This window comes from Arachis hypogaea, chromosome 11, assembly GCF_003086295.3.
Source record: "Arachis hypogaea cultivar Tifrunner chromosome 11, arahy.Tifrunner.gnm2.J5K5, whole genome shotgun sequence".
Classification (NCBI taxonomy): domain Eukaryota; kingdom Viridiplantae; phylum Streptophyta; class Magnoliopsida; order Fabales; family Fabaceae; genus Arachis; species Arachis hypogaea.
The window spans coordinates 74,937,732-74,951,658 of record NC_092046.1 but is presented as its reverse complement, the minus strand read 5'-3'; the positions used below and the strand labels follow the sequence as shown (position 1 = coordinate 74,951,658).

At 34.4% G+C, this 13,927-nt stretch overlaps 1 protein-coding gene across 3 annotated transcripts; it reads left to right on the top strand.

Moving 5' to 3' along the window:
- The first annotated feature begins 5,342 nt into the window (after window positions 1-5,342).
- Window positions 5,343-12,505, top strand: LOC112722236 (conserved oligomeric Golgi complex subunit 2). 3 transcript variants are annotated; one of them, XM_072206992.1, is made up of 13 exons: window positions 5,343-6,014; window positions 6,410-6,616; window positions 7,097-7,433; window positions 7,711-7,872; window positions 8,035-8,134; window positions 8,219-8,431; window positions 8,506-8,614; window positions 8,851-9,051; window positions 9,202-9,306; window positions 9,682-9,807; window positions 9,903-10,037; window positions 10,151-10,275; window positions 12,097-12,505. In XM_072206992.1, the coding sequence occupies exons 1-12, from the start codon at window positions 5,559-5,561 to the stop codon at window positions 10,256-10,258; spliced, it is 2,259 nt and encodes a 752-aa protein (XP_072063093.1). In that variant the 5' UTR covers window positions 5,343-5,558; the 3' UTR covers window positions 10,259-10,275; window positions 12,097-12,505. The 3 variants fall into 3 exon arrangements, with proteins under 3 accessions (XP_072063093.1, XP_072063094.1, XP_025629006.1); XM_072206993.1 differs by lacking the exon at window positions 12,097-12,505 and adding an exon at window positions 11,189-11,274; XM_025773221.3 differs by lacking the exon at window positions 12,097-12,505 and having other exon boundaries at window positions 10,151-10,497.
- The last annotated feature ends 1,422 nt before the right edge of the window (window positions 12,506-13,927 follow it).

Genomic DNA, 13,927 nt, shown 5'->3' with positions numbered 1-13,927 from the left:
TCCAGCCGGGCGGTTTGGAAGTTGCATTCTCACCAAGATTGCCAAAAATTCTCCGAGACCCATGCAATTTAACTTGAAACCAATCCTTACACTTCAAGTTGAAGCGTGGAACCTTATTGAATCTTGCATACCAGCCTTGAGCACGAACCATTTCCTTTTCGCTCTTAAAGCCGCAAAGAGCTCTAAGCTGACCATCTGTTTCAAGCAAACCATATTCAAGTAGAAAATTAAAGATAAAAGCTAAGGAATTTACCCACTTGAATTTAGTATTGGGCGGTAATGGTCTTGGGATGGGTATTTCCAGTGGTTTTGCAAGCTCATCTCCCTTGTGTTCTTCTGTGAATTCTTCCACTTCTTTGCAATTTTCTTCAGCTGTAACCATGTCTTGATCGAAGTCTTCGATATCTTCCTCATCACTCAAGTCATAAGTTGGGGGTTGCGAAAAATCTACCTCTGCATCATCTTCGTATTCACATGGGGAAGATTCTTCCATCTCAAAGAATTCACTTGCGGATGCAAATTCATTACTAGGAGAACTTGACTCGTGATCTTCATTATCAAGGAAACTTGCTTGTTGAGTTATTCCGTCCAGTTCTTCATAAGATTCCTGCTTTGGAGGTTGGGCACTATCCTCCTTAGCATCAATTATAAATTTCTTGACGGAATTCTCTACAATTCTGGATTCCCATGGAGGTTCAGCGTCTCTTAGGTCTTCAACCAATTCTTCTTCTTCTATAATTTCAGCTTCCTCCACTTGTTACAGTACAAAGTCATGCTCCGTGCTGTCCAGTGGGGTCTCTAGTATCTCCTTCATGCTGCGTTCTTCATTAGATTGCCCACATAAAGCCATGGGGGTTCCTTGAGTGTCCGAACGTTGGGGAGGTAGTCTATTTATTGCTTGATTCAATTGGTGAAGTGTGGCATGAAATCTTTCAAATGTTTCCTTGAGTTGCTCCCTTGTTTCTTGGGGAGTTGGATATGGACATGGTGCATAGGAAGTGGTGGTTCTGGGGAGTAATTAGGTTGGAATTGGGGTGGATACGGGTTAGGGTTATATGGAGGTGAATGGTGGTAGTTGGCTTGTGAGTGTGGTGGTTCAAAGTTGTGTTGAAGAGGTGGTTCATAGGTGTATGATGGGGCTTGTCGGTGATTACAAGGGGGTCCACCATAACTATTGTTCCGACATGCATTATTGAATGGTCGTCGTCCATGATAGTTTGGAATGTGTGGTTGCCTAAAGGGTTGATCAGATCCTCGTGGCTCCATCCATCTCTGATTGTTTTGACCTTGATGCATGTTCCTGTTATAGCTTCCATTCCTTTCAATATTATTATAACCAAACTCAAAGCGGTAGGGGTGAGAATTCATAGTAAATAATAAAAATTAAAAGCGAAAATAAAAAGAAATAAACAAGCAAAAGAAAATATTTACAATAACCAATAATAAGGCACACAGTTGCAACTCCCCAGCAACGGCGCCATTTTGAAGAACGAAACTCTCACGCAATCTAGAATTTTCTAAAAATAAATTCCCGTTGTAAGTTTAGCTTCTAGACCGACAAGAATTCCTTTCTTATAAAAGTTTGGTTGTCACAAGTAACAAAACCCAATAAAAATAAATAACCGAAGTATTCAAACCTCGGGTCGTCTTCTCAAGGAGTTGCAGGGCAATATGATTTATTATTGGGTTTTTAATGTATAAGATAAAAGGGCAAGAATAGTAAATGGCAAGAAAGTAAACTGTAGGGATTAATTTAAATAAATAAAACTCTTGGCAAGGTATAAGAACTAGACGTCCTATCCTAGTTATCCTTATCAGGTGTGAAGAGAATTGGGTTCTGCTCCCACTTTTAAATTAACCTTTGCTAAATAGAGGAAAGTCAAGTGGACCAATTAATTTGATCCTCAGGTCCTAGTCAACTCCTATGGAGAGACTAGAGTTATTGGAGTGCAAATTAACCAGCAAGGAATTCCTATTTCATTCAACAGCTGAGTTTGATAGCTCAAGTGTTGCTAATTACTTAACCAAAATCGAAAGGGAAAAATAAATCTAAATTGAATTGAAATCATTCATAAATAAATTAAAGCAAAATCAAGTCTGAAATACCTCAAAATATATTAATTAAGAAAATCATAACATGAATGGTCCATAAGCCAAATCTGGAAGATAAATATCAATTAAAATAATAAAGTAAATAAAACTAGAAAATTAATTAAAGGAACATTGAACCTGTGATTGTAGAAGCAATCCTAAAAATAAGAGAAATGCTAATCCTAATCCTAAGAGAGAGGAGAGAACCTCACTCTCTAAGAACTACATTTAAAACCTAATATTATGAATTATGAATGTGTATTTCGTCTCTCTCTTGATTCCTCCATTCTCTAGCTTATATTCTGTATTTCTGGCTTGGATTTGGGCCGAAAAAGGGTCCAGAAATTGATGGGGGCGTTTTCTGCAGATTCTTGTACGTGGCGTCTGTCACGCGTTCGCATCATCTGCGAGTTTTCCTTGTCACGCGTACGCGTCGGTCACGCGTACGCGTCATTTGCGTTCTGTTCAATGTGCGCCTCCGCGTCATCCACGCAGTCGCGTTGCTACATTTTCACACTAGGCACGTGTTCGCGTCGTCCATGCTTTCGCGTCGCTGTCCTTTTCTTCAAAACTCCATTTTTTGTACTTTCCTTCCATTTTTTTATATGTTTCCTTTTGTCCTTTGAGTCATTCCTGCCCTATGATATCTGAAAATACTTAACACACAAATCACGGCATCGAATGGTAATAAAAGGGTAATTAAAATTAATATTTTTAAAGCATAGGAAACATATTTTTCACATATATCATAAAATAAGGAAGGGAAAGTAAAACCATGCAATTTACATGAATAAGTGGGTGAAGAATTGAATAAATCACTTAAATTGAGCACAAATTACATCAGAAAATATGGGTTTATCACAGGCCTATCGGTTCCAAAGATAAAAATTCTCGAAAGAGAAAAGAGGTAAATACTATTCCTGTTGAAAAAGACACAGTAAAGACCTGTAGTTGTCCAAAATTCTGATATAATTTTAACGCCAGAAGACGTTCTGGTACTTGAAAATTGTGAAACTGACGAGATCTCGATAAATTATATCTTTACAGGAGAGAAATGGGACCAAAATAAGACAATTGTCAATGAAATATTTGCATATAATGTGGCATTAAATATTATGCATGAAAGTAAGGATCTTGAGCCAAGATCAGTCGAAGAATGTCGACAAAGGAATGATTGGCCAAAATGGAAAGAAGCCATGAAGGCCGAATTAAACTCACTTGCAAAATGTGAAGTCTTTGGACCTGTAGTCCGTACACCTGAAGATGTAAAACCTGTTGGATACCGATGGGTATTTGTGAGAAAACGAAATGAGAAAAATGAAGTTGTGCGCTACAAAGCCCGACTTGTGGCACAAGGTTTTTCACAAAGGCCCGGTATAGATTATGAAGAAACGTATTTCCCTGTAGTGAATGCGATAACATTGCGTTATTTGGTCAGTTTATCTGCATATTATAAACTGCATATGCATTTAATGGATGTGGTAACATCCTATTTGTACGACTCATTAGATCGGGATATCTATATGAAAGTCCCTGAAGGACTAAAGATATCTAAACCATCCAGTGAATATTCGCAAAAGTTATACTCAGTTAAATTGCAAAGATCTTTATATGGTCTAAAGCAATCTGGACGAATGTGGTATAATCGTCTTACTGAGTATCTGGCCAAAAACGGATTCAAGAATGATGATATCTGCCCCTGTATTTTCATAAAAAAATTGCATCTGGATTCAATATTATTGCTGTGTACGTTGATGATTTAAATATCATTGGGACTCCTGAAGAGATTCCAACAATTATAAAAACTCTAAAGAAAGAGTTTGAGATGAAACATCTGGGAAAGACTAAATTTTGTCTCGGCCTGCAGATCGAGCATACAAAAAATGGGATCTTTATTCATCAAACAACATACACAGAAAAGATCTTGAAAAGATTTTATATGGATAAGTCACATCCATTAAGTACCCCAATGATTGTAAGATCTTTAGATGTGGAAAATGATCAATTCCGTTCTAAAGAAGAGAATGAAGATATCCTTGGTCCTGAAGTACCATATCTTAGTGCCATTGGAGCGCTAATGTATCTTGCTAATAATATGCGACCTGACATATCATTCGCGGTGAATTTACTAGCAAGATATAGTTCCTTTCCAACCAGAAGACATTGGAGTGGAATCAAACAAATTTTTCGATATCTTCATGGAACGGTTGATATGAGATTGTTTTATCCTTATGGATCCAAGTCACAACTAGTTGGCTATGCAGATGCTGGATACTTGTCTGATCCACATAAAGGGAGATCTCAAACAGGATACCTGTTCACATATGGTGGTACAGCTATATCATGGAGGTCCACGAAACAGACGATAGCAGCAACCTCCTCTAATCATGCTGAAATACTGGCGATTCATGAAGCTAGTCGCGAGTATTTTTGGCTGAAGAGTCTGATTCAATATATTCTATCATCATGTGGACTGATTGATCATAAGATAGCTCCCAACTGTCCTGTTTGAAAATAATACAGCATGCGTTGCTCAACTTAAAGGCGGATACATCAAAGGCGATAGAACAAAACATATTTCTCCCAAATTCTTTTTCACTCATGATCTTCAAAATCAAGGGACAATTGATGTCCAACAGATCCGTTCAAGTAACAATCTGGCAGATTTATTCACAAAATTACTCCCAAAATCCTCCTTTAAAAGATTAGTACATGAGATTGGGATGCGCCGATTTCGAGACATTAAATGATGTCGGCAAGAGGGGGAGACTGTACTCTTTTTTCTTAGTCAGGTTTTTTTTCCATTGGGTTTTTCTTGACAAGGTTTTTAATGAAGCAGTCCCCATCACAAAGGATATTGTACTCTTTTTTTTTTCACTAAAATTTTTTTCCCATTAGGCTGTTTTTAGTAAGATTTTAATGAAGTAATAATCCCAAATGGTCATCTAAGGAGGAGTGTTGTGATAAGAATGTTTTATCACATCTTATGTGGATGCCCATTTTTAAGCATGATTGTATTTAATATAGTTTGAAAAAGTAAAAACTTGTACATATATAAATAATGTATAAATAAGAGTATAAACTGAGATTTTTTACACAACAACAAACAATAAAATATTCTCTTTTTATATTTTTTAATTTTTATTACTTCTTCTTTATTTATTTATTTAGATATTTTATAACCGTTGTCAGCATATTACAAAATAGGAACGGTATTGTCAAATAATAATAATAATAATAATAATAATAATAATAAATTGATTATTTTTTCAGCCCAAAAAAAAAGGACATAGTTTCCGCATTGATATAATAATGGTAATAGAAATTAAGACACGGTGACTCTCCTCTCCGGTAGGCTCCCGTGCGGTGCGATTAGTGGCAGTTGGCCCTTTCCGGAAAATACTGCAATCGATCCATTCTCTCAGCAACCAAACAACAAACAAAGCCAGGCCCTCCAGAACCGAATAATGGCGGATCCGATGCCGGCGCCACCAAGATCTGCCACGGACCTTTTCTCGGATCCGCTGGACTCCCGCCCTCTGTGGTTCAAACCGGCGTCGTTTCTTTCTCCTGACTTCGACTCCGAATCCTACATCTCTGAGCTGCGAACCTTCGTCCCCTTCGACACGCTACGCTCAGAGCTGAACAGCTACCTCTCCTCCCTCAACCACGAGCTCATCGATCTCATCAACCGCGACTATGCTGACTTTGTTAACCTCAGTACCAAGCTCGTCGACGTTGACGCTGCCGTCGTTCGCATGCGTGCGCCGCTCGTTGAGCTCCGTGAGAAGATCGAGCAGTTCAGGGGATCCGTTGAGGTGTCCCTTGTCGCCATCAAGAACGGTTTGAAGCAGAGATCTGAGGCTGCCGCTGCTAGAGAGACTCTCGAGCTTCTTCTTGACACGTTTCACGTTGTTTCTAAGGTAGGTTGCAATTTTATAGCTGTGGTTTTCCTTTTTAGTCGTTGCTTGATTGAATTTGAGCATCTTTGATGTGAGATCTTGATGTCATTTCTTCTATATCTGGTGAGAATGCGAGTAGTGTGAATGAGTTACTATATAGTGTAATGTGGTGTTTTTGTTTGAGTAGGAAGGTTATGCCATTCTTCTGATGTTTAGGTTTTGCTAGGTTCGTTGTTTTTTATTCCAAAGAATATAGAAACTGGACTAGAAACTTTGTATTTTTGCCAATTCGAGAAGATATCCATATCATTTATAAAGGTTGATTTTTGAATAGTTGAGATTGGGGTAGAAAGCTATTGATCGAAATTCAGTTGCTATTACATGGTGGTAAGCTTGTCGTATCTGGATGATTGCAGGTTGAAAAGCTGATAAAGGAGCTGCCTAGTGTACCCACTGATTGGTCGAATGGGGATGGAAGTTTGACAGACAAGAATTCCCTGAGCAATGGAGTTTCTGTGCAGCATGTTGAGAATGGAACAAGTGTTAGAGAGACCCAAAGCATGCTATTGGAGAGAATTGCTAGCGAGATGAACAGGCTAAAATTCTATGTTACACATGCAAAGGTTTGTTTTAATTTTTTTAATTTTTCTTTTACTTTCATTGAAACACTCTTAGTATCTTATATGTATATTTACTAGTGACAATTTCCAGTGAAATTCAAATCAATTAGCACTAAAATTGTTATCTAAGCTTGATCAGAGGTCAAATCAGTTTATTGTTATTAGTATATGCACACTGTCAACTAATTAGCATTATATATATATATATATATGTGTGTGTGTGTGTGTGTGTGTGTGTGTGTGGACAAACTTGACATAGAGTGCATGTTTGACTTGTTGATAGTTGATAACTTTATTTTCATAATCTCTTTACCGCATTTTTGTATAGGCATGTCTAGTGTTGAAGAGGCTAACGTATGTATTGTTTTGTTTTAGCTCTTCTTCTAGTGTTTAAGAAATTTTTGATTTATGATAAACTAAACCTTTGTTTAAGGCCTTAGTACGTTCTGTGCTCATCTCTTTTTGTCTATTATGCCAGTACAGAACCTGCCTTTTATTGAGAATATGGAGAAGAGGATTCAAAATGCAAGCCAAATAGTGGATGCAAGCTTGGGACATTGCTTTGCCGATGGTCTAGAGCACCGGGATGCAACTGCAATCTACAATTGCTTACGTGCATATGCTGCTATTGATAACACCAAGAATGCAGAAGAACTCTTTCGAACCACTATTGTGGCTCCGTTGATACAGAAGATTATACCACACGGGCCATCAGCTTTGGCTGCAGGATCATCCGGAGATGAGCTCGATAATGATTATCAGCAAATTAAGGAGTGCATTGTTAAGGACTGTAAATTTTTATTGGACATTTCTTCAGCTGGTACATCATCTGACTTTCTTCAAACTACTTTACTACACTTGAATACAGTGGACCATCTTTATCATTACACTTGCACACCTACAATCCATAAGATCCTTGCTCTGCTATTACTGCATTGGTTTCTTCATCCTTTCTGATGCGCTCCTTTGTCTTTATTGGTGTTTAAAAATTGGAAAATAAACTTCTTTTAAATCACCTTTCACTTCTTTTTATTCGGCATGTACTGTTAAGTGTGAAATGAGATATGTACATCTCTGAGGCCTAGTTTTTGTTGCAGAAAATTCAGGTTTGCATGTCTTTGACTTTTTAGCCAATTCAATCCTCAAGGAGGTTCTCTCTTCCATTCAGAAGGGAAAACCAAGTGCATTTTCTCCTGGAAAACCAGCAGAATTCTTGAAGAATTACAAAGCAAGCTTAGACTTCTTGGCTTATCTAGAAGGTAGTAGTCTATCTCACTTTTCACCAGGGGAAACAGAAAAGAACATACACAATATGCTCCTCAAGTCTAAAAGAACTTTGTTGAGTTGATGCATGATTTGAGAATGCATTTGCTAATTTTAGGAACAGGTATTCACTGATGTAAAATTTAATTTCATTATAGGCTACTGTCCGTCCAGATCTGCTGTTGCTAAATTTCGATCTGAAGCAATTTATATAGAGTTCATGAAGCAATGGAATATTGGAGTTTATTTCTCTCTGAGGTACTTATATTGCTTTAGGTCACAATTACGTAAGAATACTTATTTCATTTAAGTACATGGAAATTGTATCTGCTATTGCCTCAGGTTTCAGGAAATAGCAAAGTCTTTAGATGATGTGCTTTCAACATCCAGTCTTGTCCCTTTGCAAGACACAGTCTCTGGCAAAGAAAGTCGAGTTTTAACATTAAAACAAAGTGTTACACTGTTGGAGAGTATGAGATCATGCTGGAGAGAAGATGTTCTTGTCCTTTCTTGCTCTGACAAGTTCCTACGCCTATCCTTGCAGCTTCTGTCCAGGTCAGTTTTATGCTGCTAACACACGATAACTTTTTGTGCTGACAGAAAAAGCTAACATCCATTTGTACTCGCAGATACTCAAATTGGCTGTCGTCTGGACTGAATGCCCGCAAGAGCCATAGCACAAACACCAACACTGGGTTTCAATGGGCTGTTTCTGCTGCTATAGATGACTTTATTTATGTATGCTTCATGTTGCTTTATTAGTTTTATACCTACATTATATGCATTCATAAAATAAAAATGCTCATCTTTACCATATTGTTTGAGGTTACATTAATGGATTGCTAACCAAAAAAAGTAGTGACCATAATGAGAAAATATCGGTATCAATTGCAGTTTTTGCTAGATTTGCAAAATGAAGGTATAATTGATAAAAACTGTACTTAATCTGTATCATATGTTTAAATGAACTGTAGGTAATTCATGATATAAGGTATCTGGAAGAGCATGTTCGTGGAGATTACCTGGAGCACGTGCTTCAGCTCCTATCTTCATGCTCCCCTGATGTTCTTGAATCAGTAAGGCAGAGCATTTTACAAGGTGGTCAATCATTGAAATCTATAGAACCTTTAGTCACCAAAGCAGTAGTGGAGTCACTAGTGGAAAAGTCAGTTGAGGTTGGTGGCATTGTACTGGATTTGTATTGGTTGTGTATACAGATCTGAATTGCTTTATAGTTTTGGAAGATCCTTTTCCATTCGTTTTTTCCATCCTCCCTTCTAATACTTTCATATTTTTTCCTTTTTTCTTGCTCAAAAACAATATAGGACTTGAGACAGATGAAGGGGATAACAGCAACCTACAGGATGACTAATAAACCTCTACCCGTGAAGCATTCACCCTATGTTGCAGGTGTATTACGTCCCCTAAAGGTAAGCTGCATAGATTTACTTGATATTTTTACCTTTTCTTTTCCCCAAAATTTTTGTGCTTTGAATTATATCTTTTAAAGTTTGGAGGGCAGTGAAACTATACTCATGCAAAATTTAATTTAAAATGTGTACCCGATGGCTTCTATGATTCATGTGCCACAATTATAAGGCACTTATTTCTTTTCTAGATACACCAGAAAAATGCAGTGTATCCCTCTTTCACACCTTCATTTTCTGTTATCTTTTGTACAAAAGGAAGCCTAGAGGTTAAGAGAATGTGTTGACCCATCAATATCTTTGGGATGAGTCTAATTTATAAGAAATAATTTTGTTTTCGAATTGGAGTGTATACTGATGACATGCTGAACATCCCAGGCTTTTTTGGATGGAGAGCGAGCTACAAGATATTTGACAAGTGAAAGCAGGAATGAAATACTTCTATCTGCTGCTACTGAGATCACTGATCGTTATTATGAATTAGCATCGGACCTTGTCAATGTGGTACGTATCCAAATTCAAACTGCATTGATGAAATTTTAACCTTGTGAATTTGTTTTATCTTCGAAATTGTTTTAATAAATATTGATAATGTGCAGGCGAGAAAGACAGAATTTTCTCTGCAGAAAATTAGGCAGAGTGCACAAAGACGAGCTGGAGCAAGTTCAGATGTCTCAGATAACAATGTGTCTGACACCGGCAAAATTTGCATGCAGCTGTTCCTTGATATTCAGGTTAATAGATACTCTTGCACTCACAGACACATATATTATGATCTCTTACACACACACACACATGTAGCACATTGATGTTTGTAGTAACCTTCCTCTTTTCACAATGTTACCAGGAATATGCCAGTAACCTCTCCGCATTAGGGGTTGAAGCAGTCAAGATTGCATCCTACCGTTCATTATGGCAGTGTGTGGCTCCTGCTGATGAGCAAAATACAATTTAAGAGTTCGCACTCGTAGAGTCAGTAGACTTTCTTCCTTGTTCAAGATTTTTTTTTTTTTTTTTTAACTTATGAGATCTATAATACGTAAATTAGTTGGACTTTACACAATAATTACAAATTATGATATTTCTTAGAGGGAAAAAAAGAAGAATCTTTGTCAGGTTAATGCTGTCATTATCTTCTAGGTTCTGTTCTCAGTTTTCACTTCTCATTCTGATAGGAAATGCGTGTTATTCTCTGTGGCTTGTTTCTTATTATCATTCTTTCATTCTGCAATTTTGTTTGTGCAAACCTAGAGCCCTTAAAACTGTTCCTTCGGAATTCTGTCGTATTAATATTAAAACTATTGTATACCGTTAGTGTTACTCTACGAGAGATTGATATTCCATTAGACGTCCATTTTGGAATTTAAGTTTTGGCTGAAATACAAGGTCCTCTGTGGAGGGTCAAAGTTATATGTTTCTATATTAGTAAGAATTTAATTAATATACCGACAGTGTAAAATAGATTTACATATACATCTAATTATGTAACATTACATAACTAAAAATGACAGTATGAATGATTATCTAAAAAAACGAATATAATTGGTCAGATTGAATGATTGTGTAAAAGATTTTATACTATTAGTGTATTAAAATTAAACATGTAGTAATGCCTATAAATTCCTAAAATTAAGTAGTAAGTACTAATTTGATATTATTTTTGAAAGATTTGATGCTGATAAAATGGTACTTGAAAGATGTTATTGACAAAAAAATTACTAAAAGAAAATTAATTTTGACAAAAATAACTAGCTATCTTTTGAGTTACTTAAAATTAAGATTAAGTGTTAGACGTGTTAGTTAACAATTATCATAAGAGTCATGTTACCCTACTCAAGTGAAAATTTTTCAACATCTATTGAAATAAGGTATACTTTTTATGAAGGACGTATGCTAGTGTTGATGTGATAGGGGAGACACTGACTAAGTGGTAGCAGTAGCACGCAGGAATTTGTCGAGTGTTCTGAGACAATTAGGTGAAAAAACATGTTTAAATTAAGTGCTTAATCCTTTTTTAGTTTCAAAAAACATTGGGTTGGTAATTTTTTATGCAGTTTGACGTTTTTGACTAGATAGATGGATTGGACTGATATTATATGGGAAAAAGAATTGGGTTGGTCATTTTTTATGCAGTTCAGCATTTTTTGCTAGATAGATGGATTGGACTGATATTGTATGGAAATGATCCAAATTAACTCATACTCCTATGTAAATTAAATAACAGTTAACCAATAAATAAATAAATAAATAACTTAGCTGTTTACCAAAAAAAAAAAAAAAAAACTTAGCTCATAAATTCAAGTGAAAAAAAAAACAACTTACTTGATAAATTCTTGTTTTAATAATCAGTGGTTGTATTATATTCAAATAAATTAAATATTTTATTTTTTAAAATATCAACCTGTTAACAATAATTTATCACAGTTAACTAAATAATAACATTGTCACTCATTTAACTAAACACAATCTAATTCATTTTATTTTTAAATCACAAAATCAAATTTTTTAAAATATTTATTTTCAAATTATTTAATTTATAGTCAATATTTTCAATTTTACATTAATATTCACTAATTTAATAAAGCAAATTTTTTTCCAAAACCAAATACACATCGCTAATAATATAACCATATTACATGGCTATTCCGTCCCGCCAAGCAAAATTAACTCTAAATTTTAAATTTCAAAGTCCCACTAAATCCTAAATCATAAATAATATATATAAATTTAGATAAAAAGAATTTAAAAACGGGTTGTGCTATTATGCTGAAACTTCTTTTTTTTTTTCAACAGGTGTTGAAATGAGTTGGCTAAACAAAAAATCTGACGCATGGAAATGTTATTACTGGACGAGGAAACAACAATTGAAGTGACATAGGAATTGCAGTAAGTTGTCGGATGGAGCAGGCGTAATTACGCTGAAGTTCTATATGCTCCAATATTTTCATACTATTTTTATGGCTTTATGAGTGGTGGCAAAAGCTCTGGTGGGAAGTGTGATGGTAATGATAATTTATGTAGTGATTAATGTGATCATTAATCAATTAGACTTTTTTTTGTTTTAGAGATAGATTTTTGGCAAAGCAGGGTTTGTCTGATTTTTTTGGTATGGCTTCAAATTTTGTAGAGCTTATCATGATAATGAATTTGAACTGGTCCAAAATATGAAGAACAACAATAATAATATCAATTTTTTTTTAAAGTTCTTATTTTCAAATCATTTACTTTATACTAATATTTTTCGTCAATTTTTAATTAATATTCACAAATTTAAAATTTATAAACTAATTTTTTATAAAAAAACAAATACACATCATCTTAAGTTTTAAATTCTAAATTCTTAAACATAAATCTTTAATGATATGTTTTATTTATTTCCTTTGTCTTGCAATATGAACTTTTGTTATTTGTTTATGTCTGGTAAGATGACAAGATAAAATAAAAGTATGTAAACACAATAAATAGGCATTTGAATTGTTTTGTACATTCTAAACAAGAATAAAATGAAAACTAATAAATCAAGAATAATATTATTAACAAAATAAAAAAATAGGGATAAAAATAATTTAACCAAATTATTAAATAATCAAGAAAAAAAGTTCAGTTGTAAAATAAAACTCTAACCAATTTACTTATTAAAAGAGTAAAGTAATTTAATTTTTATTTGTAAAAAAATATTCAAAATACCAAAATTTGACAACGATGACGACGACGATGGAGTTAAACTAAGCCTCACTTGTGGACAAGGATTTAGGTTTCTAGATTCGCCGCTGAATGAACTTATTCGGTTCCTTATATGAATGTCAATGATGATGTTAAAGGGAATCTATGATGGACTGACACGGAACATTTTGATACACGAATTTTAAAGTTTTATAAGATATGAAAACACATATATATATAAAATATAAAGTATTTTTTAAATAAATCGTAATGATATTTTGATCTTTTATTAATATTAAAACATAAATTTATTTTTTAATTGATTTTAGTGTCATTTTTAATTGATTTTAGTGTCTTATTTTAATTATAGAGAATATTTAAAATATTTTTATTATAGTAAATAATAATAGGGTTAAGTACAATTTTGGTTTCAAAGGTATATGTCAAAAATTTTGTTCGTCCCCAACCTTTTTTTGCATATAAAATCGTCCCTAAAATTTAACTTGGTTTTAAAATCGTCCTTACCTTAGGGACCAAATCGTATAGAGGTGGATCGTGAATAGCTTTTTCTTTTTTTTCCTTTTCTCTTTCTTCTTCTTTCCTTTCGCCTTTGCAGGAACAGAAACACTCTCTTTCTCTTATTTTTTTTATTTTATAATTTTTTTTGTTATGAGTAATTTGGTCCAAAATTTTAATATTTAAGTAAAAAGAACGATTTTAAAACTTGAAAACTTTAGGGACGATTTCGTATGCAAAAAAAAATTGGGGACGAAAAATTTTTTTTGGCTTATACCTTAAAGACCAAAATCGTACTTAACCCATAATAATATATATTATTTCTAAATCTATTCTATCTATTCTATTATATAAAAATCAAATTTCTGTATTTAATGATGGACCTGACGTGACATGCTTTTGAGAGTGTTCCCGATTTATTTTTTTTAACTCATTAAATACAAGT

Excerpts from the sequence above, each read along its gene's own strand:
- LOC112722236 (XM_072206992.1), top strand. The coding sequence starts at position 5,559 with ATGGCGGATCCGATGCCGGCGCCACCAAGATCTGCCACGGACCTTTTC. Across the intron at positions 7,873-8,034 it reads CTTCTTGGCTTATCTAGAAG|GCTACTGTCCGTCCAGATCT; the intron begins GTAGTAGTCTAT and ends ATTTCATTATAG. Across the intron at positions 9,052-9,201 it reads TAGTGGAAAAGTCAGTTGAG|GACTTGAGACAGATGAAGGG; the intron begins GTTGGTGGCATT and ends AAAACAATATAG.